Genomic DNA, 14,514 nt, shown 5'->3' on the forward strand with positions numbered 1-14,514 from the left:
TCCTGCCACGGTGCCTGCTGATCAACAGCAACAGTTCTAGCAGCTGACGTGAGCAAGCCCTGAGCCTTTCAGATTGGAAAATCCCTGGAAGGAATCACCAACACACACACACAAAAACACACACACACACACAGGAAGAGCAGTGCGGCTTGGGAACTGTTTGAACAAACACACGCACCAAATCAGCGCTGGAGCACGGCCACTGAAAAGCGACCCAGGTGCGGCCGGTCGGGGTGTTAAATGTGTGTGTTGTCCGATAAGGAGGACTTACTCCAGGAATCCTGGCTTATGTTTGTGTTCCACATGGGGCCCGAACTGGATGTAAGCCTGGATGCCGGCAAACTCGCAGGCCTTATCGAAGGACACGGGGTGGGAGCCGTTGAGTATGTCATCCCTGGCCTGCAGCGGGGGGGGGACGGAGCACAGGAAGGAAGCGTGGGTAAGAGAAAGACACACACAAGCACGGGCGCACACACGCACGGATAAACCAAAAACCACTCAGTCTGCGACTGTGCACTGCACGTTGTGGGAACTCCCCTCCGAACACAGCGCCGGGATTAAACCCCCATTCAAGGCTGCTTTTAGAGAGAGTGTTTGCGGAACGGTGCATTCATCAAATATTACCGCGTGACAAACACACTCGGCGGGACCAGAGACGACTTGTTTGTTGCAATAAACGAAAAAGATGCAATATCACATCGTTGCCGAGTGTGTGGTACTCAGAACGCGGTGGACACACTTCCTATTAATTACGGGGGGTTCTGCTCGGGCGCTGCGTTCTCAGGGAGCAACCGCGGGCTGTCTGTTGTCACTGGGCCATTTAGTCGCTCGGAGAGAGAAGAAACTAGTGCGAGTCTTTGTTGCCGGCTCAAAAATAGTTGCCAGTGTATTCGTTTTTTTTTATCTGGAGGGCATTCGGTTCTTGTTCGCGCCCTCTCTCGCCCCCGCCCCACCTCTCTCACTCTTACACGTACACTCTCTGCACGCCTCTCCTTCACTCTTCCAAGATTAATAGCTCACTAAGATAGGAAAGCAAGCTGACAAGAGAGCCTCCACCAGAGCTCTCAGCCTCGCCATATTGCCGTGCAACCCCCGGCTCGGCTCACTGCAATGTCCTGTTACATTAACGCCAAACTAGGCAGATGCTTATTGCCTCAATCGGAACAAGAATCATCTTAACTCAAATCCGCGGCCTCTCTCTCACTCACATGTGCGGTGATTATGCAGCTCAGTCCCCAGTATGAAGGAAGTATAGCGTTTAAAGGAATACATGACAAGTTTCATAAATAACATTATATTGGATCACATCAAACATGAGTTTATTTAGTTGGATTATTATTCATTAACCATCATTTTTTCTTTTACATATACATTTACTCCCTTTCCTTTAACAAATGAATACAGTCGGTTCAAAATGGACAATGCTGACCGTGGAATCGGGGCATGTTTGACTCACTCGAAGTCAAGCAGACTAAACCCGTTCCAGCGCTCAGGAGATCCCCTCTCACGGCGGACGCTGATACTAGGCCACTCGTTCAAGAGCGCTCAGCTGCGTAGTGGAAATGAACCGCGAAACATCAAAAGCTCTGACACTGACCGCCTCCGGCTGCACTCAGCGAGGTCGGCCCGTCCACCGTGGCCTCGTGCTGAGGCACTTCACATAATACCAGGACGGAAATAAACGCTGAGGAAGGGGATACGGCGAGGCGACCGCCCAGCCCGCAGACGCAAGGCATCGATCGACGGGGTAACTGTTAAATCATTAGAGCCGACCAATCAACGGTGGCAGTTCCAGGAGCTTGCACAACAGACATGTTTCCTCTAAGGAGGAAAAAGGAAGAGGTACGTCCAGTGTGTAAATGATGCATGTACGGACCGGACGATAAGCTACGATAAACATGCTAAACTGAATAGGCCAGCGTGTCGAGGTCATGTTTCTACTCCAGAGCAAATGGCACTGAAGTGCTTTTGTAACGAACACTCGAGTCTCATCCTGCAGCGGGTTGATGTTGCTACTGCAAGGGCAGAATAGAACAATTTGTTGCTCATTTGTTGAACGTTGAGCTAAATGAGAGCCGGCTAAACCCTGTCGCAACAGCAGCCCACCGTGTGCTCAGTGTATTGTGTATGGGCTGCCAGCAGAAAGGGAGTGTCTGTGTGTAGTAAAAGAGATTTGTCTATTTCTGGCGGAGCATCCCCCAATGACTGTGTGTGTGTGTGTGTGTGTGTGTGTGTGTGTGTGTGTGTGTGTGTGTGTGTGTGTGTGTGGGCATGTGTGTGCGTGAGTGTGTGTGGGGGGTGTGTTGAGATCATGGAAGCTCCACATCATTAATAAACATTTGAGCTCTTTGCAGTGATGCTGCCCCAAAGGAATGTCTATCTCATCTGTAGAAACCCGCCAACAGACTTTCGGAGATCTATTGTAGTGAATAGAGTGAGATTATTGCTTTTTGGTGTGAGGCTGAAGTGTGAAGATTGTCTCTGACTGCACTGTAAGGCGCTTCTTGGAGATACAACCGAAAGACAGAGGAAGAGCGAGGCAAAGAGGAGAGAGAGAGAGAGAGACAGAGACAGAGAGAGGACAGAGACAGAGACAGAGAGAGAGAGAGAGAGAGAGAGACAGAGACAGAGACAGAGAGGGAGTGAAAGAGAGAGAGAGAGAGAGAGAGAGAGAGAGGAGAGAGAGAGAGAGAGAGAGAGAGAGAGAGAGAGAGAGAGAGAGAGAGAGAGACAGAGAGAGAGAGAGAAAGAAGAGAGACAGAGAGAGAGAGAGAAAGAAGAGAGACAGAGAGAGAGAGAGAGAGAGAGAGAGAGAGAGAGAGAGAGAGAGAGAGAGAGAGAGAGAGAGAGAGAGAGAGAGAGAGAGAAAGCGAGAGAGAGACAGAGAGAAAGAGAAGGAGAGAGAGGAGGAGCGGGAAAGAAATTGCAGGAGGTAGGAGCGTAGGAGCCGGGGAAGGAGAGGGTTGGAAAAGTGCTGCTTATTAGGGAATGTAGCAGGAAGGAGACGGAGGAGAGGGGTAGGAGTATCGTGCCGCAGACAGAATAGAGGTCTAAACATGGGAGGCCTGGGGTTGTGTTCCCTCCCGCTGAAGAATGAAGTCTCTCTTCTGGCTCCCGCTGGCCTTCTGAACACAGCGGCCACATCTCAGCCAGCACGCCGCCGCCGCGATGTGAGGAGCCTCTGTGATAAGCCTGGGCAATAATGTGTGGGAGGGAGAGTGCGCGCGCGCGTGTGTGTGTGTGTGTGTGTGTGTGTGTGTGTGTGTGTGTGTGTGTGTGTGTGTGTGTGTGTGTGTGTGTGTGTGTGTGTGTGTGTGTGTGTGTGTGGTGTGTGTGTGTTAGAGAGAGAGAGGGAGAGAGAGAGAGAGAGAGAGAGAGGAGAGAGAGAATGGAGAGAGAGAGAGAGAGAGAGAGAGAGAATGATGCGTGCAAAGCATGGAGGAGGGAATAAGGTTGATGGGGGATTTTATTTAGTAAAAGGGGCGTGTGACTGTGCAGTGTGGGGGAGATCACATGACGCACGGCCCCCTCTGGTGCCAAGCAGTGTAAGAGGAGGCGCCGTGTGTGATGATGTCAGCGTGCGTAGCGCTGAGGCTTCTACCGGGAGGGAACACAAGAGGAGCAAAACGAGGACAAGAGAGAGAGCACCATCAAGAGAGAGACAGACAGGGAGCGGGGGGGAGGGGAGCGAGGAAGAGAGTCAACTCTGGGTGGACGTGCTGGCTTGTGGATACTTTCAGGAACTCCCAACGCAGCTGGATCCGAAAAAAAAAAAAAAGATGAAAGGCAAAGTCAAGTATGAGCAACTGCTCATATTTTAGACATGCTCTCTCTCGGCAAGAGAGCCCTTGTGTCGCACCATCGCTATCTCCGCTCTGTTTTAAAGCGCAGACTTCCAGCGATTTAATTGAGTTCGTCTCTAGCACATATAGAGATTGCTTGGCAGTTCCCGTACGTACCTTTCTGAATATTAGCTTTGCTTTCATTCTCTCCCGGCCTCTCCATCTCTCCTAATCACTATCCTACTTACAATGTGCTGGCATCAGCGATGAGAGAGAGAGTGTGTGTGTGTGTGTGTTTGTGGTGTGTGTGTGTGTGTGTGTACATGAGTAAACCCTTGTGCGCTTGGGTATGTAAAGCCCCCCCCCCCGCAAAATCCAGCCCTGTTTTTAATAGAGGCCTCCCCACCCAGGATGACATCACATTTAGAAAAGCTTGCCTGCTGTGTGTGTGTGTGTGTGTATGTCTGTGTGTGTGTGTGTGAACGTGTGCGTCTGTGTATGTGTGTGTGTGTGTTCGTGGGCAGTGGGGGGGTGCCTGACTCATGTGACCCCACTCTGAGACCAGCGGGCATCCTTATGTTCACAACACTAGCCCGACCGGCTTTGCTCAACCCACAAACACACACACACACACACACACAAGCACACATGGATACACACGATTACGCAGCACACGTATCGCGTTGGGAGAACGGGGGTAAGGGTATGCAGAGATAGACAGGGGAGGGGGAGAGGGATCGGATCGGAGAGAGGAGAGACAGAGATATCACAGAGAGCATATGTGTGTGTGAGCTGCAGAGAGACATCATAGTGACAGCAAAGAGGAGGAGATACATATTGTGTATTCAGTTTACCCTTCAAACGGTAAAAGCTTAGGCTTCCCCTGCGGTGATGAAGCTTTGTGTTGTCTGGCTAGATCAATAACATTGATTATTGTCGGTAACTCTTTCACACTCAGTCGAGTGGATAATCCTCATGATATCAATCGATGAAGGTTATTTTGCTCATAAGTATGAGAAAAGTATTTTCAGTCTGTATTGAATTTACCATTTTCCTTCAAAATCTGATATGAAGAAATTAGATCATGTAAAGAAAAGTGTGCATGTGCGTGTGCGTGTGCATGTGCATGTGCGTGTGTAAACCTATACCTGTACGTAGAGCAGGTTGAGCTGGACCGGATCCCGGGAGTCCACGTTCTGGTCTGAGTAGAAGAACTTCCTCCTGAGCAGAAGTGTCTCGCTCTCCTCCACACCTTGCTCTCTGAAGGTCCTGCTGTGGTCCAACCAGTTCACTGTCCAACCACACACACACACACACACACACACACACACACACACACACACACACACACACACACACACACACACACACACACACACACGGTGCCCATCACAATCGAGAGCCTTCCATAGCCCCTCCTAGCAGAGGACCCTTCACTGGTTAGTAGGGGGAGAGCTGCATCGCATTAGCCGAACAGGACGACAGCTGAACCTACTAAATAGATTCAAATTGAATGTCATCTTTAGCCTGCATTGAGAAATTCTGACTCAGCCTATGATGAGACGAGCGATGGTTATCTGCCGTCGCTGGAGGGTCATTTTATAAATTCCTACATTGAAAATTGTTAAACGGAGTCCCGTGGGCCAAAATGATAGCAGTGTAAATTTCATTAAACGTTTATGTCCCCCAGCTATCAATTTGACTTAAGCAATAAAAGGCCTTTACCCTTTTATGACTGTCCTGGGTATTCATATATAACACCGCGTTTGGAAGGGAGATGTGCATGTATTGACCAGAGGTCTGAGAGCCCTGACCACTCACGGTCATCGTCCGTGTGGAGCTTGGCCTTCAGCTTCTCCATCTTCCTCTCGTCGCGGAGCAGAGTGCGGTCCTTCTTCAGTGTGCCCGTGCCCTCCTCCTTCTTCTCCTCCGTCAGCTCCTGGATGACCGAGTACTCCTCGTAGTTAGTGATTCCTGGAAGGGAGGAGAGAGGAAGATTTCTCAAGCTCCCATTGTCAAAAACATAATGGAAGCCAAGCACACACACAAGGCCCACTTCAATCCCCAATAAAGACGGACGCCAGACACACGTCAGCCTCCGATTCAGCTCGGCCCTTGGCCAGAGACGTTTGAAACACACGGCAGAGGGAACACTTCCACGACAAGTGTGCCTGGCACCCACTCTCCGCCTATTCGGTAATATGTTTCAACATCGCCTTACTCTGCGGGCAAAAACAAGCTGCGTTGATGTTGATAAGTAATGCCCACCGAGGGCTGTACAGAAAAAAAAGATATTGAGAGCGAAGCCCGATGCACTGTTCGTGTTCAACCCGGGATTCGTTGCTCCAAGGAACTAGTTAAGAGCCAAGACACCGCATAGAATATAATGAAGCGTTTGCCAAGGACCTAAAAATACCACAGAGGATGAATAATTGAACCCTAGGATGTGGGTTGAGTAGAATAATGTGCAGCGCATAGAGGGAGGGGAATTACTCACCGATCCGGCTGCATATGGTGACAAGCAGCTCCCCCACTGTCTTCGAGTCGTCCACCATGATGGTCTTCACCGCGCCGTCCAGCATCTTGATCTTCTGGGGCCTCTGCTTCTTCTTGTACTCCAGAACATCCTGACGGAAAGAACGATCAGCGAACAACAACGAACCACACCTCTGAGTCAGTTAGATTATGCCAGTTGAGGTTAAGCCAGTGATAAATGATGTGGACGACGTGATGGTTCTCTGTCCAGGATCGTCCCCCCCCGTTCCTACCCCGTTTCGGAGCATGTAGTAGTCCAAGGTCCGGCCCGACTCCAACCAGATTCCTTTCCTCGGGTCTTCGTCGGACAGGAAGAGGCCGTAGTCAGAGGCTGGAAACATTAAACAATCGGTTACGTGCTCATGGCTCATCCTTTATGCATTTCTCCATGTGAGGCAGCAAAGGTGTGTCGAGACAGACTCTACTCGCTAGTACCTTGTCCGCTCTGCGCTTCCGGAACCCTCTCTCTGATGATCCTGCAGGCGTCATACACGGGCGTGGACGGCTCGAACTGCATGGTTTTCACCACGTTGCACTGGCGCACGCAGATCTTGAGTGACAGGGCCACCATTTTGGCGTGTGGTATATCAGCCTCACCAACCTGCACAACAAGGGAACATGACAGGAGGGAGTAATGCAAATTGGATATATTAAATACATAGAGTTGTCCCAAAGTGCACCATTTCCATTAACCTCAGTGGCACCACGACTTTATGCAAATACAGTGATCAAATAAAAAAACTATGAGAAAGGAACAGAGGTTTGTATTTTAATCGGAATACAAGATCTGTAACCAGTGATGTAAGCAGAAAAAACATTTGCATAAAAAGGCTCTGAAAGACTTATTGAGGAGGAAGTGTTTTATAAGAGCTTTGAATCAATAAGCTGCCATTTCATCCCCGCTGGCATACAGACATGGAGTCTGTGTAATCAGTTCTTCATCATAACAGCGCTCTTATCCGAGGTGTAACAAGGTGCCCAACATACCACTTCAACCCAAAAGAAATTGTAGCCAGGCTCTAATTGCGAGTAAAAATAGGAGAAGCATCAAAATAGTAAGTAAATAACCGGTTGCGAAATAATCTCTCCTCGGCTGTGTCCAGTTCCACCCAGCAGACAGAGCACTGAGATAAGCCTCTGGCTGTTTTCTCACTTGAGGTAATTGGGGGGAAAATTCATCTACCGGTAGTCTTTAATCTTCTGCATGGAAAAAAGTGCGAGAACAATGCATACTGCATTGTAATTGTTCTTCTTGCCAAGTGCTATTGTACTTGGCAAGCGCCGCGGTGAGGATAAACGGGGCGCGAGCTGTTCAAAGGGAGCCATCCACAGCCCGTGAATCCTCAGTAAGTCTAGCCTTTTCCATTGTACAACTGCATCGATTGTACCTCTACAACCATCTCTTTCAAATGTCACGTAAAAACGAAAAATATAAAAACCTTAAAGTGCTTACATTAATAAAATACATGCTTTGACCACAATCCTTCCCATTAAAGCTCCCATGATGGCATTAGAGCAGAAAAAGAGCGTGGCAGCAAAAGGGCCGCCAGGAGATGATGAAAGAGTCGGGTGTGGTGAGGTTTATGTCCACCTGTGTGTGTCCTATGGCCAATGTGATTCCATTACATCTGCATCTGTCTCTGTCACTTAGCGTGCAGGGAGAGGAATCGCAGGGTCAAGAGGCGCTGATGGGTCACACTGCGGTGGGGAAAACCCTGCCCTGGTTGGAATGAGAAGTGTAATTGGTGTGCAGGATGAGCAGTGACCTTGCGATCTTTTCATTAAACCAGAGAGTATTTATTGACAGTAGCAGCATAACCAATCCACCTGAAAAAATAGAGAATTTCCCTCATGCCTCAAGTCCTGCTGGGTGCCGTCAGCAGAAAATATTAAGAGACAAAAAGTAAGTCTTCTTCTTAAATATAAAGACAGAAATATTGTCTGTTCCTGTACAAAGTTTAAATTCTCCATGGGAACCGGTTGTTGACGAGATTCCCGGCGTTTATACACCTTGTCATCCCGATTCATCACACAGACCGGCCCCTCTTTCAGCAGAAGCCGCCGTCGTTGGGAGAACATTGCAAAGTTCCCTCTAAGCCAGAACCATGAATGAGCAGGTCTGCAATGATTGGGATTTTTCCATGGATGGCGAAAGCCTGCAAGGGGATCTCTGCCCGCCTGCAATCCCCTCCACGCAAAGTGACAGACACTTACACAATGCAGGGCACATAATGGCACTGCATGGGCCCTACTGCTCACAGCCAGCGGAGAGAGAGCCCCGCCGCAGCGCTCTCACCCCCCCCCATGCAGTCACGGGCAGCTGGACGGCTCCAGCTGGCCGCACCGTAGGCCACCGGCTTGTTAAGACAGAATACAAAATCAAAAAAGCCCCGAAACACATGGACGTGTATGTGCACACAGGGGTACCGCATCGAGTATGTATAAACCATAGGCGTAGCCTTCTCAGACCATTTCAATAGCAAGAAGCAACAGGTCAACCATTGGCGTAGATTTCTTGCCCACCAGACCTACCAGATAAGGACAGGTGTAAAAATAACGTCAAACAATTGAACCATGCTATCTTTAAGTTTCCGTTTGTGCGTAAAGATCCAACCTTTTTAAAAAAAGTAAGAATCGACTGGAGGGGATCATTGTAATCCCGCTAATCTTACAGGGGTGCGAAGGAAGCTTTTACTTCTTCTTTGCCACAGCCCTTGCAGCGAGCGCCAGGCTCGACGAAGGGAGCTCCTCATTAGCTTAGCCTTCAAGCACCGCTGGAACTATCTCAGATGGCACATGAGCCCCAGCTCAGGCCTGTTTATCATGGCCCCAGCGTGTGTGTGTAGAAGATACACACAACCTCGACTAATGGCTCATCGCGGGTCCACCAGAGCGCCTCCTGCATTGGATTACATTTGTTTACCAGTCCAGTCGATGGGCTGTGAAAATGGCCCTAGAGTACAGCTTGGAGGGCCATCTGAACACGGAATTCAATTGAGGCCAAGGAAGGCAGAAGCCATCTGGAAGGGTGACGGTTCTAATGAAGGGGTGTGAATAATAAGACACAGCAGCAGCCCCGAGAAAAACCACTGGTCTGATTACCAGAGCAGTCCGTCACACCCCGACCAAGGGAGCCTTGTTCAAAAAGACACGGGCAAAGCCAGGAAGGCTCATCACGAAGGCTTCTACCAGACTGCTCCCCACGCATGAACATGGCGCCTGCTTGTGAATAAGGAAGATAAGGGTCCTTATTTGCGACGTCTAACATATTCCTACGCATGGTGGTTTTTGATGGTGACTGCTTGCTCTGTGGTTTCGGTCTGTGTGGGCATGAGGAGATGAACAGGCAGAGCACAGCGCAGGCTACAATCAGCAGGAAAATGAAATGTCTTCGCTCCGTGGTTAGAAGACACCCACGATCATGCCTCCAGCTGGACCAGGGTAAACACTCTCCCACAGCTGCTTGGCGTTTGTCAGGGAGGCAGAGTCACTCTGCAGCAAAGCAATCCTTACTGTCGTCAGTGGCAGCATATTGTGATGCATCATTTCAGGAAACACATAACAGCACTTGTTCCCTGGAGATTCCTCAATTACGGCTAACAACAAGATGAACACGGTACGTGAGTGAGCACACCGATGCATATTCAAGTGACTGATAGCTGCAAATGACAAAAGCACTCCTTGGCCGTGTTAAGACCGGAATGAAATGATCTGAGGGGGTGATCGTATAACATAATACTGTGTGTCTCACTACAACTAACTAAATTCCCCTTTATCAAGGGAAATGTCAAGCTATTCATTTCAACAATACATTTTCAAATGAAATGTAGAATGAATTGTACCTACTTTGATACTGAAGCAAGGTTGGAATGAAGGATGGATGGAAGGCAGCAATAGTCTGAATGCAGTACAATAGCAAACGACCCACTAGTGCATAAGTCAGCAAATCAGCTAGATAATTGGAAATGGGGAAAGATTTCAGGACAAGAGCTATAGGATCAAATCTAATCTCTGGTCAATTAATATTGAGTGGCGATATAACTGGCGAATCCACTGAGCCTCCTACTACAGAACTACAAACTAACTTCAAATGACAGCCAAACCCTCCAACCCTCACACGGCCTCACATTTGTACCCTAGCAATCTCAGGGCCACAGTGACTGGCCTAGTATCACATCAATGATCATTCAAAAAGTGTATAACTATGCATGCGGAACACCGTTAAAATGTATAAGCACGTATAACCTCAATAACACTGATGGGAGATCCCTGACAAAATCCGGCCTCAGAAGAAGTCAGGGGGGCGGAACACCGCGGGATGAAAGAGTGTGTTTACTGAAAACATGCTAATGAGCTAAATGTCTCCTCTACTCTATTGCTTTAATCCTCATCTCAGCTCCATCTAGGGAAAACGAAGCATTAGCCTCTGAAGGCGCCGGCATGAGTGAGAGCAGGAGTGGTTTCCTGCAGGTCTAGGTAACGGCCAGGTGAGCAGGCGATAAGGGCCGCGGCCTGCGGTGAAGATACACACAGACTCAAGCCCACCGTTTAGCTCCGGACCCCGAAGAGTGATGGCCCGGGAGAAGGGAGTCCGCCCAGAAACTACAGGTCGGCTTACGCCAGGTCTATTGAGGACAGGACGGGGGGATACACATCTGGTTGTGAGCCAGGAGAAGGCGGCGGGTATCCGACATCGCTTCTGAGTGCCTTTGGGCAAGGCACAGAACATGGCCACGAGAGAAGCAGGGAAAATTAACTCCTCCTCTTCCCTCCGTTGTTGAGTTTGTGAATACGACGTTTGCTTCACGTGCGTCGTATCCGGCCTGGCAATTTTTAGGCAGGCTGGCGAAGACACTTGGATGGAGTTCAATTACACCTGCACATCGGAGGGGGACGCACTGCCGCAGCACGCCCGGGGTGCTAATCTGAGGTGTTGATTGGATTCAGAAAGTTATCCACTGCATTCATCAGCACACACAAAGAAGGAGCATACAATCTATCACTCTCCAACATCTGAAAGATAGGATATGTGAATTGGAAAAGTTTAAATAACCCTATTTATCGTCCAATCGATCAGCTCGTTAGCATGCATCACGTAGGTCATTAACATATATCACGTGATTACGTTGGTACAGCTTAAATGTGTTCCTATCAAGATTTCCCTGTCCCATTTTTCCTTGTTGTGCATTTGAGGGTAAATGAGGGTAATATATGCCATAACCATTGCATATTCAACATAATTTCCTCTTTTCGTTATTTAAAAAGGCACTGTAAATCGCTTTGTCCGATTCAGCTTACAACCGAAGATGTGAATTGCTATCATGGTCTGCTATTTATCTATTTTTACAAGAGATAATTCTACCCATAGGCTTTAAATTGCCTCGAATACAAGGAATTGTTAATCCTGTGCATTTAAGGGAAATGGATAAAACAATAGTCATCTGTTCAATTCAATGAACCCCAACCCATCCCACACCAGACAAACATTATGGAGAAGCTTTATGTTTTCTTGCTATTGAGTGGTACAAACGCACAGCAATTACAAAGGCAATTCTTGTCCAAAGAAGGGATAGATTAAGCTCTCCTGCTGCATGGTTTTAATATCAAGCCATGAACATGAGCCAACAGTGCAGCAGAAGACCCCAAACAGAACATTTCCATCTGAATCCGGTGTTTGTTGGTTGAAACACAAATGCAGCATCTTATGCCCCAAAATTCTGAAAATGCTAATTCTTGAGGGTAAAACGGTTCGATGACTTGAAAGATAAATTGCATGTGGCCGAGCAGAATAAGTTATCTAGGATGAAATATTTATTGCACTCAAGGGTTTACATTCCTCCACCCAAAAGCAACAATATATCAGCCAGGGAGAGAGGCGACCGGTGGCTGTGGTATTCGTCGTTGGTGGTTGAGCTGTGAGATGGATGCTGATCTGTCTCAAACATACGACTCTACCATTAAGAGTCTCTTCACCATTACCGCCATCTGTCAGAAGAGTATCATTTTACACAACCTTTATTTATACATCTGCTTTTCTTGTGCGGTACTTCTTATACTGACGTAGGTGTAAGATGGTAAAGTTTGATGTGGAGACTGAAGGTTTTAGCTGCAGAAAGGTAAAAAAAAACTACATAATATGGTTGTACTAATCTCTTGCAATTCATAATGAATCAATCAATTATTAATCCATAATTATTTTTCATCAACCAAATATCTGAAGATAAGAGCATGAATAAACAAGAAAGTGAGATAAAATGTATTGCATGCAGCGCTTTGCATAGCCGGGATACACTAGCTCTTCTAAAAGATCTATTGCCACAGCTATGTGGGTGGCAGCAACATGAGGAGCACTCTGTCCAGATGCCCTGTTTGTGGGAACTCTCCACACACAAGATGCACACAGCTAGCATTTAGATTTCAGCTCCATCTTGGAGCTTTGCAGAGAGTCCCTGGAGTTTTCTAGATAACAAGCCATCAAATACGGAGGAAAACATTTGATTTGTTGCACATTGTAAAATATATAGCCTACATCTCGCTCTGGCATTGGAACAGCCAGAGGCATGGTTTTATGGTCAAAGTTAACTTTTTCATAACCAACTAAGTGTCAGTTTTCAGCAGTCTGACTCAAGTCTGACTCATTGAGATCATTGGCTGAAATGTGTCATTAATCATGTGCAACTGGGGAAACTACAGACTGTGCCATGCAGGCAGATAAACCAAAAGATCTTCTTCAATACATACTGACTGACACTTGGCTACCAATACTATTGTGTTTCCCATTAATTAGAAATTGTAGATAATCTTCAACAGAAAGACCATTTTTATTAAATGTCGCCTTTGCAGTTTTTAAGTTTTAGTCACTTTAAATATAATAACAGTAATACTCATCAAATGAACCAGCAGCCCTTTAATGTAATGTGGGATCAGAATCTGTAATTAACAGAATAGTGAATCTGTGAAAAGATGTAGCTCGTCAAGCCATGTGTCCATTATACGTATCTGTGTCTCATCAAATTAAAACAGAAATATCTAATGAGGATCTTTCATAGCATTGACAAGATGGCTCAGCCAGCAGTAGCAGGCATATTTACCCGTCAGAAGAACAATATTTGTATCCATTAAAATGCATCATGTCGGGAGACAATGAGATTATTCTGCAAAGTGAAATCAAATTACGGTCAATGCTCTTTCAGCCATATCCTGGAAACCAGCAGGCAGGCTCACAGAAGACGCCTTTTTGTTCCATGTTTGTTATGCTGTTATCCCGTTATTTTCTCTTCATTATTTACCAACCACACACACACAACAATTTCATTAAATTATAATCATTTGGATATTTATTTTTCAAATCAGTTGAAATCCTTCATGTGTCATAAGGTTTTCCATCGGTATTATGGGATGTCTGAAACTCTTTACTTCCCTGATTCTGTTTTACATAAGCAAACCACAAAACATGTAGCCCGATCCTGCCACTGTGGATAACACCAATAGGGTGTATTTATAAACCCAGGATAGATTAATCAAATGAAGCGTTTACAACAGACACACAAACAAACACATGCACAGACACAGACACACACAGACACATGCATGCACAAAAAGACACAACCATAACATGTTTTTCATTCACATCTGTAGTCATTATGGATGATCTTGCGGTGGGGCGGCCTGTAAGCAGTAGCACTAAACAGCACGCTCACAGCCCCCACAGCGACCACATAAATCCTGCCTTGAGGGTCATGTCTACTAAATCAGGTGACTGCAATCTCCTGTCCGGGCGATCTCTCTCGCCTCGGCACTGCTGCTGAGCCACACGCAGAACTACCCATGCCCCAGTAGGCCTCTGTAGTCTGCCTCCTACCACCACCTGACACTGGGATGCTGATTACAGTATCAGGAGCAGTGGGACGGAACAGAAGCTGGCCACGCTCCAAGGTGCTGTGCCCTGACAGGCCCGGGTGAGTGGGATATCCACCACCAAGTGTTGGATCGAACAATGTCATAATTCAAAGATAAAAACAATTAAAGAGAATCGATGTTCGCTTCTTTTTTTATCCCTTTTTGTCACTCCAAGAACAAATTGCAGGCCTTCAGTTAGTGGCTAAGCATCACAGACGTTGGCAGCTTTTTGTTATTTCGGTGGAACGTAAAGACGTGTGCGGTTTGATGGATCTTTTGTTGGCTCAGTGACACCTGG

The 14,514-nt window shown here is 47.3% G+C and overlaps 1 protein-coding gene across 4 annotated transcripts in view; it reads right to left on the reverse strand.

Annotated features, from left to right (window-relative positions):
- Positions 1-14,514, reverse strand: part of tln2b (talin 2b) — an 83,264-nt gene that overhangs the window by 54,137 nt on the left and 14,613 nt on the right. For all 4 annotated transcript variants that reach the window (XM_056597983.1, XM_056597982.1, XM_056597980.1 and 1 more), the window contains exons 2-7: positions 6,753-6,918; positions 6,551-6,648; positions 6,280-6,409; positions 5,604-5,756; positions 4,931-5,073; positions 272-399 (exon numbers count right to left, since the gene is read on the reverse strand). In XM_056597983.1, the coding sequence (XP_056453958.1) occupies positions 272-399; positions 4,931-5,073; positions 5,604-5,756; positions 6,280-6,409; positions 6,551-6,648; positions 6,753-6,888 (788 nt within the window). In that variant the 5' untranslated portion in view covers positions 6,889-6,918. The remainder of the gene's footprint in view (positions 1-271; positions 400-4,930; positions 5,074-5,603; positions 5,757-6,279; positions 6,410-6,550; positions 6,649-6,752; positions 6,919-14,514) is intronic.

Source organism: Gadus chalcogrammus, chromosome 9 (assembly GCF_026213295.1).
Source record: "Gadus chalcogrammus isolate NIFS_2021 chromosome 9, NIFS_Gcha_1.0, whole genome shotgun sequence".
Classification (NCBI taxonomy): domain Eukaryota; kingdom Metazoa; phylum Chordata; class Actinopteri; order Gadiformes; family Gadidae; genus Gadus; species Gadus chalcogrammus.